General features: G+C 38.7%; 1 protein-coding gene and 1 long non-coding RNA gene across 4 annotated transcripts in view; one reads left to right on the top strand and one right to left on the bottom strand.

The window, feature by feature from the left end:
- LOC132838433 (uncharacterized) overlaps positions 1–17763 on the bottom strand; it is a 38020-nt gene that overhangs the window by 6692 nt on the left and 13565 nt on the right. For all 3 annotated transcript variants that reach the window (XR_009647634.1, XR_009647635.1, XR_009647636.1), the window contains exon 3: positions 3323–3426. This is a non-coding gene — a long non-coding RNA (uncharacterized LOC132838433). The remainder of the gene's footprint in view (positions 1–3322; positions 3427–17763) is intronic.
- cpne5b (copine Vb) overlaps positions 1–17763 on the top strand; it is a 107915-nt gene that overhangs the window by 85925 nt on the left and 4227 nt on the right. Inside the window, exons 14-18 of the mRNA XM_060858744.1 lie at positions 7373–7419; positions 8415–8596; positions 9380–9507; positions 11644–11746; positions 16752–16809. Coding sequence (XP_060714727.1) covers positions 7373–7419; positions 8415–8596; positions 9380–9507; positions 11644–11746; positions 16752–16809 — 518 coding nt within the window. The remainder of the gene's footprint in view (positions 1–7372; positions 7420–8414; positions 8597–9379; positions 9508–11643; positions 11747–16751; positions 16810–17763) is intronic.

The raw sequence follows: 17763 nt of genomic DNA, 5'->3' as shown, positions 1-17763 counted from the left end.
CAGCTCTGTCCTGGTGTAATGGTTAGTATGGTGGGTCTTAATGCAGGCGATTCCAGGTTTGAGGCCAACTTTCTTTACTTTTAGTTCAGGCTTAATTAGACAAAGGTGAAAAGGTGTTTAAAGCATCATGTTGACATGAGTTCCTATAGCTCATGGGGATGAGCATTGGCTTTCAGTTGGGTGTTTGCTGGATCAAACCCCTCATAGGACTCAAGGATATAAGCAAAGAGTGGCTGTAGACAAGGTGGTGGCATGCACAAGATAGCCAACGGGCAAGAGCAGCCATAGACAAGGTGACAGCATGAACACAAGGAGGCCGGAACATGAGAGCAGCCATAGACAAGGTGGCAGCAAGGAGGCCAGAACATGAGAGCAGCCATAGACAGGGCATGCAGGGCAACACAGGGTGATGCACGCAAAAAAAAATCAGCATCCTCAATCACTCCCCTTCTTGCTTCTTAACTCCTCTCAGGTGCCACCCTCTCTCCTCTCACAGGCAACCACCCACTTTCCTTTCACATCTCTCACCACTCCAAGGCCACCACCCACATCTCTCAGCATGGAGAGCAAGCCTGAGCCAGATTCGAACCAGCAACCTCCACGATCAAAGAAAATCAAAGAATTTTTCTTGTCTGATGATAATTCTATTATTTTTAACATAGCTGTTCCTAATTTGGTACCTCATACGGCCTTGGTGGGCTGGTATGCCCGTTCTTTTAATTCATCTACATCTAAAAAATTCTTAGATGCTTATTCTATTTCCTCTAAAACTCAACAAATTGAGTCTAACGGTCCTGGTGCTAATCCTGATGAGTTAGTTAATAAGTTTAATGGGCTATGTTCAAATATACTTGATGCTATTGCACCTTTTAAACTGAAAAGACCTAGAAGTTGTGTACATCCTTGGTTTAATGATGAAACTAGGGCGATTAGACAGAAGTAGTAGATTACAGTAGTAGATTACAAGTATCATATGATTGCGTTAAAGAGTGTATGATTCACTATCAAAAAACTGTTAAAATTGCAAAGGCAAATTACTTCTCTGATCTTATTGCTAAGAACGCTTATAGCCCAAAAATATTATTTAATACCATCAATAGCGTTCTAAATCCGATGTCTAAGTTATATCCAGATCCATCTCCTATGGCCTGTGAAAACTTTCTTAAGTTTTTTACTGACAAAATCAATGGTATAAGATCATGTATTGTTCCCTCCTCTCTGGACTTTCCTCAGTCCATATGTATTGTTCCCTCCTCTCTGGACTTCCCTCAGTCCACATCAAATACAGTACCATATATTTATCCGAATTTACTCCAGTGTCTCACAGTTATTTGGTGCAGGTCATCCATAAATTGATGGATGGAGTGGTGGCACGCACGTCCTATTTTAAACATGCCACTGTACAGCCACTACTTAAAAAACCAAATCTTGATTCAACAGATCTAAATAATTACCGTCCCATTTCTAAATTACCGTTTTTATCAAAAGTTTTGGGAGAAGATTGTGTTTAATCAGCTTTCTTCCTTTCTACAGGAAAATAGTGATTTCGATAAATATCAGTCTGGCTTTAGACCTCAACACAGTACGGAATCTGCATTGCTGAAAGTTCTAAATGACTTATTGTTGATTGTTGATTCTGGAAATTGTGCGGTTTTAATTCTGCTGGACCTTAGTGCGGCATTTGACACACTCGATCATGGCATTCTTTTAAACCGCTTACAGCAAATTGGGATTCAAGGACGTGTTTTAGATTGGTTTGTATCCTATTTAAAGGATCGAACCCTCTCTGTAGAGACTGGTAAATATTCATCATCTTGTGCACCAGTTTTGTATGGGGTCCCGCAGGGCTCAATTTTGGGTCCTGCTCTATTTTCTTTATACATGCTTCCTTTGTATGCAATATTTAGGAGGCACAAAGTTTCATACTGCTGTTACGCAGATGATACTCAGTGTTATGTTCCCGTGCACCCAAAGGACGTCTCCAGTTTACAGTGTCTGTCTGATTGTCTGAGAGAGGTCAAAGAGTGGATGTCTGCCAACTTCCTTCAGTTAAATGAGTCTAAGACTGAGGTCTTAATCTTTGGCTCCCCTGCTTCTACGGAGATAGTGGCTAATAAACTGGGACCTCTATCTAATAATCATCATTCACATGCCAGAAACTTAGGCATTACTTTTGATTCTGCCTTGACTTTTGATAAACAGATCAATGCTGTGGTTAGAAGTTGTTTTTATCAGCTAAAGAATATTGCAAAGATGAAGTCATTCTTAACATCAAAAGACATGGAGACGGTAATACATGCTTTTATTTCATCCAGATTAGATTATTGTAATGTACTGTACTTGGGTGTTTCACAGTCTCTATTGTCTCGTCTTCAACTTGTCCAAAATGCTGCTGCTCGATTGTTAACTGGAACAAGGAAGAGGGAACATATTTCACCAGTGATGATCTCTCTTCACTGGCTTCCAGTTAAATTCCGTATTCATTTTAAGACACTGCTGTTTGTCTATAAGGGTCTCCATGGATTGGCTCCATCCTATATCTCCGATCTTCTGTTACAATGTAATTTCTCTAGGGAACTTCGGGCAACTGGTAGTCTTCAGTTGACTGTTCCTAAATCGAAAGGTGATCGCGCCTTTTCAATGGCTGCACCACAGATATGGAACAAGTTACCACCCTATATAAGAACAGCACCAACATACGCAACATAAAACTTATCTTTTTACTGTTGCGTATGATCATAGGTAAGCTCACTGGTATAACCTTAGTCTATTATCTGTTGTTGTGTCCTATGTTGACTTTTGCATTTTGAATCTTGTTTTGTATTTTAGTATATGCTTAAATTCTGTACAGCACTTTGGCCAACAGCTGTTGTTTTTAAATGTGCTCTATAAATAAAGTTGACTTGACTTGACTTGACGATGAGACGCCAGTATTTTACAACAACGCCAGATGCCACACAAACTACCTTTCCTTGTGGCGTCTTTGTCATTTAAAAAGATGCGCAAAAAGAACAAAAATAAATAAATAAATAAAATTGCATAATTGTTCACCTCGTTCCTTGTGCTATCCTGAAATTAAATCTTTTGATGACAATTAAATTTTTTATCTTACTAATGAAGAATTACATGGAGCTCAGTTTAAGTGTATTGTTCTATATTGCCACAAGGTGGACAAACAGACTTGTCAATTAAATTACACTACACAAGACCATTTTCATTTAGAACACAAATTCTTCTGGTGAGATAAGAGGACCTTTATCGTGCCTGTATGTTTGACAGCCCTGTTGTAAACATGTCTGTGTAGCCGTTAGACACAACTTACCTGTGTGATGTTATAAGTCCAGCTCTGCCGTCTCAGATGATGTTCATGGTGGCATTACAAAGAAAGCAGTGTAAGTGAGGATCCGTCAGAGTGGTGGGTTCATCCTGGAAACACGCCATATGAAAGAGTTTAAAAATCTATATTCAACATGTGTACCACAACACTACCATACTATCATCAGCTGGAGTACTTAAATATGAATAAAAAAAAATTGAACGGACTAAGAATCATCATCATCATATCAAACAATACTATTCACAATTACAGTAGTTTTCATGGTCTAAGCCCTATCTAGCTGCGTGGTACGATTCATATGAAGAACACTAACAATCTGACTAACCTGCCCGTCCCCTTGTTGACATCTATGAACTAGCTGGCGTCTGCATTGTGTTTATCACCCAAACATTCACTCAGAGATGGCCTGAGAGCGTAAGTCTCTTTATTTGTTTTGCATTGCTTTTTATTCTTACTTATGTAACCAGAAAACAAATAATAAAGCTGCAGAAATGAATACCTTGTATGCCTTGTATAAACAGCTTCATATAAATTCACATTAGCTCATTGTAGTGTTAATTAGTGGTTAATGACGGAGATACCGTCATCGTGGGAAACTTTTCATTTCCGCGTCCGGACAGGTGTCTTTGTATTGAAGAAAGGACGGTGAAAGGCTGTTGTTAGACGCTTAGAATAGTAAAGGAAACCAGCTTCCATGGTCTTTTTATATTTTGGTGGCACAAATTGGGAAAAGGATAAAGAAAATTGTGTTGTCCGAATAATAATGCTGGTATTTAATCGCTATTTATGTGCAATGCTCTTACAGATCTGTCCATTGATTGGCATTGTGTGGAAATTCTAGGGGTTATTAAAATGACTTAGTGGTTGTATGGTCTATGGTTGTATATAGTTTATACATTGTATAGACACCTAATCGAGCACTAGGTTCCTTAGGATGTGTATTGGTCATGGCATTGACATTATTATTATTATTATTATTATTATTATTATTATTATTATTATTATTATTATTATTTTCTTTCCATGGATTGAAATTCTAGCCAGCAAATTATTATACTGATTAAACGCTTACTTTTAAAATAGATAGCATTGCACATAAATAGCAACTACTGTAAATATTAGCATTAATATTCGGCCACAACTTTAATCTTTTTGCCTATGCTGCCACCAAAATATGAAAAGACCACGGCTGTTCTCTGCTCACCCTGAAACTAATTAGCTGACAAATTGTAATTGCTGGAACACAGGGTCTGTACCTATGGAAGGGGAATTAATGTTCCTCCCTATATGATGACATATCAGATATGTATTTGTTAACAGTTTGTGATGAGTGTTTAAGTAGTTTTTCATATTTATTAGACAGCAAGGTCCTGCTCATTGGTCTCTCTCTCTCTCTTTCTCTCTCTCTCTCTTTCTCTCTCGCACACATATGTACTAGTATGAAATAAACCCATGCTGGGAGAGCAAGGCTGTGTTCTGATTAAATCTGACCTTTACATCTGTGGTGGTCTCTGATGCCTGAGTGGCAGATAGCCAACATGTGACCTGTCCTGACATTTTTATTAAAAGCTGTTGTCCTAGCACTTAGCATCATGTTGTGTTTAGAAGAGGCACTGTGAAAATAAGAGAACATTACACATTAACTAAACGGAATATATTTTTTTGTAAAACCAATGATACCTATGTCAGAAGGACATGCCAGACATTCTGAATTTCCCTGGAATGCCACTTCATGAGAATGTCTCTCTACTATATAATACGTCTCTGTAGTTAAAAGGCTGTAGTGGTCATCCTGTCGAGTGCAGCATTGTGGACATGCTCCCTGTATTCTGCCTGACAAATGAGTGGCCAATACATAGTGACACGAGCTTCTGTCTGCCCAGAGATCAATGCGTGGCCTTGTGTATACCCCCGACAGGCTCCTGCATAGTGAAGAGCTCTCTAGGGCACTACACTGCAGTAACTCCAAGCTGACAAATATAGATCTTCCTTTTGGATACCTGGGCCATGGGCTAGTAATGCATTTCCATACAAAAAAAAAGAAACACATCGTGCCCCATTATAAATTCAGAATTAATTAAGAAAATAGCTTTTATCACTCTGTGAACCTTTTATATGGTAGGGATGTAGCTTATATGAATCCCATTGGAAAAAATGATCTCAGCTACAGTATGACAAGATTTCTTTTTAGTAGACTGATAATCGGTTGTGTGAACCTTTTACATAAGATTTATGAGACTTCATTGGGACTTCATTGGGACTTCCTGCGGGACACAACAAAATAGTTGCTTGATTGGGAATACTTTCATGCAGGTGCAAGTGAGCCCTCAGGTATGAAGTTTGTGGGACAAACAAAGGCCACGTTAATTAATATGTTGGATGATGCATTTACAGTGTTTGTTCATTCATCCTTAGTTTAAATTAAGCTAGTAGTTTGTATATATTTTCCAGAATTTGGACTGACTGTGAGTGCAACAACAGAAAAGAAACATGATATCTGGTGCCTCTTTAGTTGAGACCAATTATAAACTCCAAAGTTGAGGAACAGTCAGACACAGCTGGCATTTCTACCTCAGATCTTTCCCGCAGTGGTAGAGTAGGAAAAAAAGAAGAAAAGCAAAGGATTTAGGCCATGCTCACATGGATATATAGATATTTGGAGCACAGATGGTAGCATTTTGTTATAGTAGCAAGCATACAGGAACGTTACCGGTTCTATTAGCGAACATGTTTGAAGGTTATATCATCACCCTGCCTGTCATTGCACCGGTACTCATCAAAATATTGAATTGTCCGAACTGTTTTGCAATTCGTGCTTGAATGCGCAATCGGCTTCACGACTTTAATGGCCGTTCATGAATTAATATAGAGGCTAATTTACAATCCAGGTTAAAAATGGGAAAGAGGCTCAGTATTAGTTAGGGATTTCAAACCTAAGTACAAATACAGTATATATTAGTCCTTATCCCATTTAAATCCCTAAGACTGCTTTGTATTCTTCTTCTTCTTTTTCTTTTCTTATGTTACATAGTGCATAACAAATTAGAAAGATTAATACTGCATACATTCAGTCATTTAGAAAATTGGATTATGTTTTTTGTCAATGCTCTACCGCTTTGTTTGATTTGAATTAGTGTCTCTTAAAATGAGAAAAAATATATTCTTGACTGCATTTGAGTTAATAGTCATGCTCAAGGGCTCAGCACTTGCAGTCCTTGGAAAGGAACGCATTCTTTTTAGTGCATATCTTATTGTAATTATTTAAAAAAAAAATTCTTTTAAAGATATATTGAAAGACAGGGCAGTGTTGTGAGTGACGAGACGTTTTTTTTTTCAGGGTGTAAACTGGTTGCTCAACACTACAGGACGAACTCGATATAATTGCTTGTCCCATTTATCCTAATTAGACTGTGCAGCTGGAGTAGATGCTACTGATGTCATTAAGCATAAGTGTGTGTCTTTGTGTGCGTTTACATTTACTGGTTACTTTACACATGCGGTTGTGGTGCAAGACATAAAATCATGCAAATACAGGTCTAGAGCTTCAGCTAATGTTCACATTTAGCATGTGAATTCAGTGACTTTGGTTGCAACCAAAGGCTTATCTGCACATTTCAAAAACTGCTGATTTCCCAGGGTTTCATGTACAGTAGTCTCTAAAGTTTACACAGTAAAAAACCCACACGTGAGAGTTCATTCCAGGCCATTTTCCTCAAAGAAATGTTCCCACCTACTAACAGGAAGGCTGGTGTTAGAATTTTGGTGCTGATGGGTTAGAAGCAGAAGACCAAACCAGGTTCATCTCCTACCACCCAAAAACCTATAAAGAGTGTTACCATAGCCTTCCTGTTGGCTCCTACTGTACATGGCTGTCAGTTCACCTTTGAGAGGTTACTAGTAAAATGAATGGGTGGTTATATGGTTATGCTATAGCACATACTGTCCACACAGATAGTATACACATAAATGAGCACCAGGCTAGTGATGCTGAAATCTTGTTTTTTTTTTTTCTTTTTCTTTTTCAATTCTATCCAGGACCCAAATTAATTTCACAGTGGCCATCGACTTCACCGCTTCGAATGGTAAGTGATTACACGCTTTTTTCTTGGTTTATTTAAAAATTGCTCATAAAAGGTATATATGATTAAACAAACTCAAAAGCCAGTCTTTCACTATTTAACACCATGCCTCTTCTGTCTAAAAGATTTAATAGTTAGTAATGGCAGCCCGCTGCAATGGGGATCTGAACTGAACGTTAAATACTGTAGGGTGTCTAGTCTTGCCCAGAGGGGAACTGAGCACAAAATGGGCTGGTTAAAGAATGGCTTCTCTGCACCTGCTGATGATGAATGGCACTCTGACGGCAATTACTAATAATTACTATACTTTTAAAAGTAGCTGCAAAAGAAAAGTCTATATGACTTAATGTGGCCCGGCCAAGAAATTGTGCTTAGTAACTGATGAACATGTAAAGTATGAAAATATACATAATGGGATTTGATGTTGAAGGCTGCCTGCGGCGCCGTTTTCGTTCAGAAAAACAACACAAATAAGCAACATGACCGACAGCTGTTTAGAGAACCCATCAACAATAAGGTGGCGTGAGTACACCCCCGAACTGTGTGTATATACCGGTTCATGAATAAAGACTCTATCACTTTGAGTGACATAGCATGGTATAATATCCTATTTAATGGAGTGCTCCAGTGTTTTTTTAACCTAATATTTTGCACATCTGTAGTGTATGAGGGATTTCCGTGGATTTCAACAATATTTCCGGTTCTAAATAAGAATGGAAACCTTGTTTAAGTAAAAAAAAAAATTGCACATTTTACACAACGAAGATTGTCTGGAAACTACTTTTCAAAGCCTGAATGCAGATTTTAATTATATAGCTGTAGATTGAAATTATATAGCTGGTATTTGAAAGATGTGATAATGGTTTTCAGGAGTATCTCTCTCTCTCTCTCTTCCATTCCATTATGGTTCCTCTGCCCTCAGTTCAGATAACAATAAATTGACCCTGTGCAGTAGCTTCTTTGTCACTGTATAGCACAATGCTAACTCTGATCTCTAGGTAACCCGTCCCAGTCCACGTCCCTCCACTATATGAACCCTTACCAGATGAATGCCTATGCCATGGCACTGAAGGCTGTAGGAGAGATCATCCAGGACTATGACAGTGATAAGATGTTCCCTGCACTGGGCTTTGGGGCAAAATTACCCCCAGATGGACGTGTGTCCCATGAGTTTCCTTTGGTGAGTGATTGATCAAACATATCTGCGTCTTGTCCTTATTGTTTCAACTTCCTAACAATCCATCTCTTCGTGTAATCCTTATGCATTTGAAGTACTGTGGATTCTCTTCTATGAGTAAAAGGCCATGTGTATTGCATTATCTTCTTTCCTATTATCAAAAGTAAACATTCTCATTTGCTCTCCTCCTAGGATGAATGTTCAAAAACTAGCTCCCTGTTAATGATGGATGTGCTGTACCTGTGTGTCTATATTATGGTACAGAAATGCAATCTATCCTGTTTTCTCAGGGAGGGATTATGGATTTTGTGCTCTCCCTGTGGACGGGTGCAGGCTCAAAGCGAGCTAAATTGATCAGAGCCTCAGTTTTCTGAACTGCATCTAGAAGTTCCAGTGTGTGTCAGCTCATGATAAACTCCCATATAGAGGCTTACAGGCAATGGACCTATTGCTATAGCTGGAGGCGGGAGACCAGTTTTTATTGTTCTGAGGCTGTGTTTCCTATACGGTTCACCTAGTACAGTCTTACATAACCTAAATTCATCCCTTTAATCTCATAATCATTTCCTGTAAAATCCTGCACTGGAGAATAGTTTAGAGTGTCGCATTAGGTAAGATCCAGTAGTCCAGTATTAACAATACAGTTTAAGACATAGCACTAATTGGCAGTGCAACCATTTTTTCTCACCTGAGCACAGCCTTCAGTAATATCACAATGCTTTATGGATATCTTTACACTTACCTACTCACCATACAAAAATATACTGACCTTGTCATCTGTTGCAGAATGGTAATATTGAAAACCCTTACTGCAATGGGATTGAGGGCATCTTGGAGGCTTACCATCAGAGCTTAAAGACAGTTCAGCTTTATGGGCCCACAAACTTCGCCCCTGTCGTTAACCACGTAGCCAGGTATGGTGTACTCATTTGACACACATTAATTTATACACTACAAACAAACATATACCATGAAACAGTAGGAATGGCCAACAATATGAAGCCAAATGTATGTGGACAACTGACCATCACATCTCTATGTGCTTCTTGAATATCCTACTTCAAATCAGGGGAATGAATATGGAGTTGGATTCCAGCAATACAACCTCAAATCTTCAGTGAAGGCTTTGTTCAAGTTTTTAAAACGGGTCTATGTGGGTTTCTGCCTATTCCGGCGTCAGGAACTGATGTCAGATGATGTTCCAATTCATACCAGAGATGTTCAGGGTTATGAGCCGATTCCTTGACGCCTTTACATCATACGTAGTAACTAGTAGCCTGGTCAGGGTTACTGGGGTATAAAAAAGATGGCTACAGTTATTGTTTTAAGATATTTTATGAAATAGAACCAACTGAACAGTCAGTAGCCCTGTGCACAGCTCTAGTTGAGATCGACTATGAAATCGAGGGATGTAGCAGCAGAGAAGGATAAGTATAATTGTAGGGATTATATCTACAACCACCGATAGTGCCTCTGTGTTACTCTCCTATACAGTACATGCTTGCAGGGTGGATAACATTAACCAAGACTGATTTATGCTTTACGTACTGCATAGTGAAGTATATAGTGTGTAGCATTTAGTATATAGCACACGGTATGCCATTTGAGACATACTGTAGCTTGTATCAAAGTACAACAGATCATAATAACTTGCTTCGAATAATTTAGTAATTCAAATACTGTATTAAGTGTGCATATGCTTTAAAAATATTTAACTTTCTAACTAGGTTTTATAGCCAATCTCGGCAGGCTTTTGACATGGCATTTGCATAATTAAAACGATGCTTTTATTTTAAAAAAATAAAAAAAAAAAATAGGTGGCTGCATGTGTTTGTATTCATTTGAAATGTCAGCATGCCTACACTGTTCATACTAATAGCCTTGGACAGTCAAGTAAGCTGGTTTGACGTGTTTAATCAATGCATGAGTAGAAATATGACTCATTATTTTTTTATTATTCATTCACCTGCACCGTGCTCTCAAAGCCATCTGATATCTTCTGTCAGAGTAAACAAGTCTTTTGATAATTAACTTTGCTATCACAAGTTCACCAAATTAGAAAGGTGTTTGAAAAGCTTCCCCAGGTCACATTGAGAGATTTCTCATCATGGACCACATAAACTGGTTTGGCGGGCTCTTTTCATGCTGTGTGATCCCAGTTTTCACTGTATAATGGGGAGAAAAGTACATGCTGAGGAACCTTGGAACCTTGGAACCTCCTGCTCAATAAATAAACCCACGTCACATTTAAAGGCGAAGTCAGTGACACATTTTGTGTATTGTTTGATGAAGTGCATCTCTCTTACTAGAAGCTGCTGGAATGATGTTTAAAACAAAAACAAAACCCAAAACCCTCAGAACTCCATACTGCCCCAAGCTCGGTATACAGTACCTGAGAAACCATTTAGGAAAAACTGCTTCTTGTCCTAGGCACTTGCACGCGGGTATTTTAGCCGTGGCAGCTCGTGTCCGCTCGATTTCCTGCGATTTGATTCCATGCACGTTCGCCTGACCACTGAGCAGCAAATTGTATGTGTATCCATTAAAGCAGAAAGGCATAAATGATCCTCTCTCCGCACCCTCCTCTCATTCCTTGGCATCACGCAAGGAAATCTTCATACTAACTATGAGGCCTCTGTGCTGTAATTAAAAAAGCCATCTTGATAAGCTTGAATTAGACTTGCTTAATTAATGCATGATGTGCCACCCAGAAGCCTGGTGCTGCAAGACACACATCCCCACAGAGCATGGTTATTCTTAAGCAAATACACCCACAGAGCACGGTTATTCTTAGACGCACATGCGTGGCGAATCCATACAATTCATCTACATTCCATACAGTCATTTACATTCCATGATGGTTTGTTAAAGCGCATAAAGTAAGGAGGGAAATTAAAGCTGGAGATCTGGAATCAGGGATGAAATTAATTTAAAAAGAAAAAAAGGAATCTTGAGATGTCACTGAAATTACAGCAATAGTACTACATTTTTCTCTTATTGCTTCTGACTCTATTCTTTCTTTCTTCCTTCCTTCCTTTTTTTATATTAAGTTATGCGGCGGCTGTCCAGGACGGATCGCAGTACTTTGTCCTTCTCATTATCACAGATGGAGTCATATCAGATATGGCCCAGACCAAAGAGGCCATTGTGAACGTGAGTATAGATCACACTGAAAAAAAATAAAAGGAACTTTACAGCTGTGTTATATTACTGTACTTACTTAAAAATGTTTAACTACCTACGTAAAAATGACTTTAAATTTTAATAAAATACAGTCAAAATCATTTCATGATGCCCAATATCTTTATCTTGGATATATTACACCATCTGGATTTTATTAATGGTAGATATGAGTGCAAGATATCAGCAAAAACATGATGAAGGTAACCTCCCTTTTATATTTGAACAAACTCTGTGATTTAGTCAGCAAAACTTTTACGACTTGTAACAGTCAAAGGCATTTTTTTTTAAACCGAACATTATTGCAAATATTTGGGTTATGAAATGATTTTTCATTTTCATTACAACAGTTAGTTGTTTTTTTTTAAATCTCCGTCACACAAGCTAGTTTTCATTAGAATTTCTGTGGTCGTACGAGGTCAAGAACCATCTACATTCACAGGAAAATTCCCATTTGGAGTGAAATTTGTAGTGCAGATGGAGTAGTACAGTGTATATCACCTTGTTACATGCGGGTGTAATAATAATAATAATAAAAAAAACAATTAAATTGCTAGCACGTTACCCATTAGGAAATTAACAGCATAGTCCTAGTGACATACAATTCGTTGTTGTGAGTGATCAGAAATGCAATATATACTGTGGATACGGTGGATACGGTCTGCCTCACAATATCAGCGTGGACCGGTTTTAAACTGTATGTAACAATACATTGCTGTGCATGTATCCCATGTATGTACACTGTTTTAATCATATACACATTATATTCAGCTTGTTTCTCCAGCTGAAGTTGTAGCGGTGGAACAGAAAGGCCTGATTCCCAGCAGACTGGATTTAAAGGGAATTTGCGACTGTTAATGGAAGCATTAGAACAGCCACACCTTCCTTTTAAGATCTTGCCTGCTGCTGTGTCGACGAATCTCCTTCCGTACTGCGTGTGATTTACAGTAGAACATTAAGGTTCTACACAAGCTGAAAACGTGTGCTTTGTAACTTCTGCCATTTCCGTGTCCTTCCCCGGCACCAGCTGTTTTGCTTCTTTCAATTAACACAGGTATATTTCTTTAATGAGGAATCATGTAAAACGCGTCATTGTAGGATGTCGAATGCAGTCTGGGATTACTGACGAAAACAGTACTACATAGAACGGATGAAACAGATGCCAGAACGGGTCAGATTTAAATAAATGAAGTACGCATTGATGAGTTTATTGTTTTTTTTTTTGTTTTTGTTTTGTTTTTTTGTTGTTGTCTTTTTATAAACTACAATTAGTCACATATAATAGAATATTTGGAAGTGCAAGATTTGAAATTTAGCATGGCCTAAAATATCCCACTCCCACTGAGTGTTCACATGAAGGTGTCAGAAATGAAAACCATAGCTAAATCCCCAAACTGATTTCTTCACTTCTTCACTTTGCTTTCATGCACAAGGTGTGACAGATGTCTGCTGGTGCTGGAACTGTGCCCAAAAATGGAGCACTATTTGAGGCTGCAAATCAGCATTGCACATCAGTTACCGTACATGCAGAAGAGGAAAGTCTACGGTGTGTTGTATGCTGATACCATGTCCTCAGGGATCCTTTTTGGGCCCTGATGTCCTATTTCTGCCATTCAGGTTCTGGGCTTAATGTGGAGAACTACTTGTATAATTTATAAGAAATCTAGTTATCGTAAGCTATCCTAGGGTTAGGGTTATTTCTCAACCACAAGTACAATTAGAGTACTAGTTTCCAGTAGGTATTCGATGGAGGAAAATAGTATGTGATGGGTAGAAATTAATTATTCTGTGGTGTGACAGTAAACACTACATGGCCAAAGGATTATGACATCACACACTGTAGATCACACCTTCACACACATATGTGGGTCTTTTCCAAACTGTCACCGCAAAGCTGGAAGCAGAATTTCCTTGTAGTGGAACAAAGCAGTCAAGGCTAATTCAGTTCCAGCATGAGGTTCATGGAGAACTCGAGCGGCGTGCATAGTGTTTTGACCTCGCCACCACTGAACATATTTTGGGATGAACCGAAACACAGACTGTGCCCCAGACCTCCTCGCCTGACATCACTAGTTCAAATCCCCACAGTCGTGTTGTGTGAAAAGCCTTCCCAGCAGAGAGGAGCTCATTATAACAGCAAAGGAAGACTTAATTTGGAATGGGATTTTCAACAACACGGGTGTGCACAATTTTTTGCAAAAAATAAATAATTTAAAAAAAAAAGTACAACTGATTTAAATCCAATCTCATTTCACGTATTGAAAATAAGTACAGGTTCATATAGTAGAAGGTCAAGTACAATCCCCAGTACTTGACCTTCTACTATATGAACCTGTACTTATTTTCAATACGTGAAATGAGATTGGATTTAAATCAGTACAAGATAATTTGTCACTAATGTTTGTTACTACCATGACATGAATTTTGATTGGTTTAGGGTAGTGGTGGGTCAAGCGGTTAAGGCTCTGGGTTGTTGATCGGAGGATCAGGGTTCAACCCCTAGTACTGCTAAGCTGCAACTGTTGGGCCCTTGAGCAAGGCCCTTAACCCTATATGCTCCAGGGGTGCCGTATGTGTTCTAACTCTGACTTCAAAAGTTTGGATATGCGAAAATGTCACTGTAATGTATATGTGACAAAATAAAGGTTTTTATTCTATTCTATTGCTCCTACCTTCTAAAAAAAAGTATGATAAATTAGACTGTGATAAATTGCTCCTCACGGTCATTGTGTGTGTAGTCCCAGCTCATGCCAAATGAAAGTATCCAGATCCAATGATGATAAAATTGGAAGTTAATTCTTTTAAAAATACACAAATAATTAAAAATCATGCCATGGGATTTTGATAGGTTTTGTTTTGGGTAGAAAACAAACAGATGTTAAAATAATCAGAACTAGATGTTGTCACATCCATAAGTCTATTTAAACAACAATTTGTGTTATATATTACATTATATATTAAATGGATTGAATTATGAGGCAAGTGATAATTAAAGGAAAACACTATTAGACAATGTACATTTGTAATGTTGGAGAGAATTGACGGTAGCATATTAAGAACTCCACCAAGCACATCCATTGCTCTCGGACAGTCATGCGTTATAGTTACCATGGTGGGCAATGTAATCAACTAGACAGGCCTCCGCCACCCACTCAGTCAGTGACTGACGAAAAGCATAATTGGGAATGACTTAAGCTTCTGTGTGTAGTTATGAAAGATTGTCGCCTGTTCTCGCCTACAAACGTCTCTTCTCTCTCTTTTATTAGCTCGAGTGCATCATTAGTTCAGGCCCAAGCTGTCATTTAAGACACAAAGTGACAGTCTTCTCAGTGTGTTTTATTTTTAATTACATGGATATGAATAACTCAAAGAAAGGGAGATTGAGACATCTCACTACAAACTCGGCTGCAGCGGTGTTTTTTTTAAGCCGTAAAGCTTATCGTGAACGTCCTTTAATCCAGCCGTCCCAAGGAAACCTGTCGGTATTTGAATATGTAATGAAAGAACTTTTATAACCCTGACAGTTTACATTGCAATATGACATGGTCTCAGGTTCTTTTTTGTTTTGTTTGTGTTATGCTTATGTGCATGGCTACATGCTATTGAAAGACCGATTCTCAGCCGCTGTCAAGATGGCTATTGTGATCCGACAGTCAGTTTTGTTTTCTCATTATGCTGGAACTGTTCCGTGATTCAAAGCGGGGATATGATGGCACAAACGGGGCAACGGGAGCTCAATTATCTATGGAGCTTCTGACATGCACCCATAACACGGGCTGTCACAAAGCCCTGTCGTACACAGATCATCTGAGATCGCAGAAGAAAGAGTTTTCACTTTCCCTGTCATGGGATTCTGCTTTGCGGCTTTTTTCCTGAGACAGAAAAATGTGTCTGGTAAACAGAAGTAAGCCTCGCTAGTCATGTCTGCTATGTGGGGCTTGATTTTCCTATAAAATATTATGATTCTAGAGCTACAGTATATCGCTCATTTTGTGTAATTACTTTAGGTAGATAATTTGAATACATCTATCAAGATTCTTTTTAGAGCGAGGAAGTGTGTCACATACCGAATTACACTAAATCTCTTTAAAACCGACAGTATTAAGACGATTATTGTCTGCAGTGGGTTTTTTTTGTATTTTCAATATGCAAGGTGTTATTACGCTTCATATAAAATAATTGAGTATTTATACATGGCTAATGGGTATACAGAAGCATGTATGCTCACATGGTATGTAAATAAGTATTGGTGCAGTTTAAGACACCCAGAGTGGGAGTGGCTGAGCGGGTTACTGGAGTAACGGGTGTCGTGGTGATCGTACTGGCCCCGCCTCCCTCACCTTCTATTCCCACCCTGGAATTCTCCAGCTAATCTGCACCAAAACGTTTCAAAAGGTTGTGTTTTTTTATCGCAGCATCCTTTAGACCTTTTGAACATTCTCTACACTTAATCATAAAGCCAATCCTTTTCTCATGTGTTTCAAATTATGACTCCTATCTGAGCGGTGTATTTACAGACAATGTACTTCCTTCTAAAATAGGACACAACTGCGTCAAACATCCTGCAAGTCCTGTTCTGTCCCGGGCCTAACAGGACAATCTGTTAGTCTGAAAAGTAGTCGGTAGCCTAGTGGTTAAGTTGTTTGTCTACTGATTGGAAGATCGTGAATCCCAGGGCCACCAAACTGCCCTTAACCCTCATTTGCTCAGCTGTATCGATGAGCTAAAAATGTCACCATCGATAAGGGCATCTGCCAAATGCCATAATTGTAAAATCCTAGGAATGCTGAAAGTAAAGCAGGAATACTCAACAGAACCCTGGAATTAGGAGCGAAAAATGCATCCATAATTTACAAACAGAGCTGTATAAACAGTTTTCAGTTTTAACACTTCAAGTCACTGGCATGGATTTTTGCATGTGAACAGTGAAACTGAATCTTAGTGCCCTGAGAAAAGTAAATATCATTTATGCCTGCAGGGTGCCAAGCTTCCCATGTCAATCATCATTGTTGGAGTGGGCCAAGCAGAGTTCGATGGTAAGCATAAGACATTTCTTCTTTCATCCTTTTATAAAGCAAGATTTGCACCACTTTAAGCAAATGACAACATTGTCTGGTTTTCTGTCTTTACCTTTGCCTTGTTTTCAAGAGTAGCCCCTTCCCCCAGACTGGGAAAACAAATCAATAACTTTGTGATTGAATTTTTAAAACACAGGTTCTTCAAAAGTTCTGCTACCTCCATGCAATTAGCCAGACAGATGCTCCGAAAGCAATTAGCAACTCATTTCCTTGATCAGTGCAAAGGCACTGGAGATGGGTCACAGGGAGCATTGATTGGAGGAGCGCGGTCTAATCACTGAATGTGCTGTAATTAGCACACTGCATGCCGTAAACGAGCACAAGTCTCACATCTGCCACTTCATGGTCAGAGAAGGCCATGGCTATGGTCAAATAATAAGCCAAAACCTTCCACGCTTCTCTACCCCACTGAGTGCATGTTCAAATTTGGGTCCAAGAACAGTGAGATGGACAGAGTTCTTACTGGATGCGTTGTCTTGTTTGTGGATCATGTGGACAACATGACATACAGCTCAAAATACAGTTTGGTGCACTGCTACAAAATGTCTGCTACTGACATTCAGTAGAGATGCCAAAGCAATAAGTAGTGATTAAAGCAGTAATAATTCTAGATTAGTTACCTGTCATTATATATATTGTGTCCGGACAAAATTTGTTTTGGGTAGAAAACAAACAGATGGTGAAAACAAACAACTTGTGCTCCAGTTAAAGGGGTTATCAGCCATGTGCTTCTGCTGATGCTCCTACGCATCAAAAAAGATAAGAACCACAGAAAAATGTTTATAAAAGGTAGTTAACCTTAAGTCTGAGTAACTGGCACGTGATTGCAGTGCAAATCGGATCAGCCACGGTTTTACACATGACTCTCATACTAGTATTTTATTTATTTCTTTTTTTTAAAGTAACAAACGT

Source organism: Tachysurus vachellii, chromosome 22, assembly GCF_030014155.1.
Source record: "Tachysurus vachellii isolate PV-2020 chromosome 22, HZAU_Pvac_v1, whole genome shotgun sequence".
NCBI lineage: Eukaryota > Metazoa > Chordata > Actinopteri > Siluriformes > Bagridae > Tachysurus > Tachysurus vachellii.
Note: the sequence above shows the minus strand (reverse complement) of the source record. Positions and strands in the feature narration are given on the sequence as shown.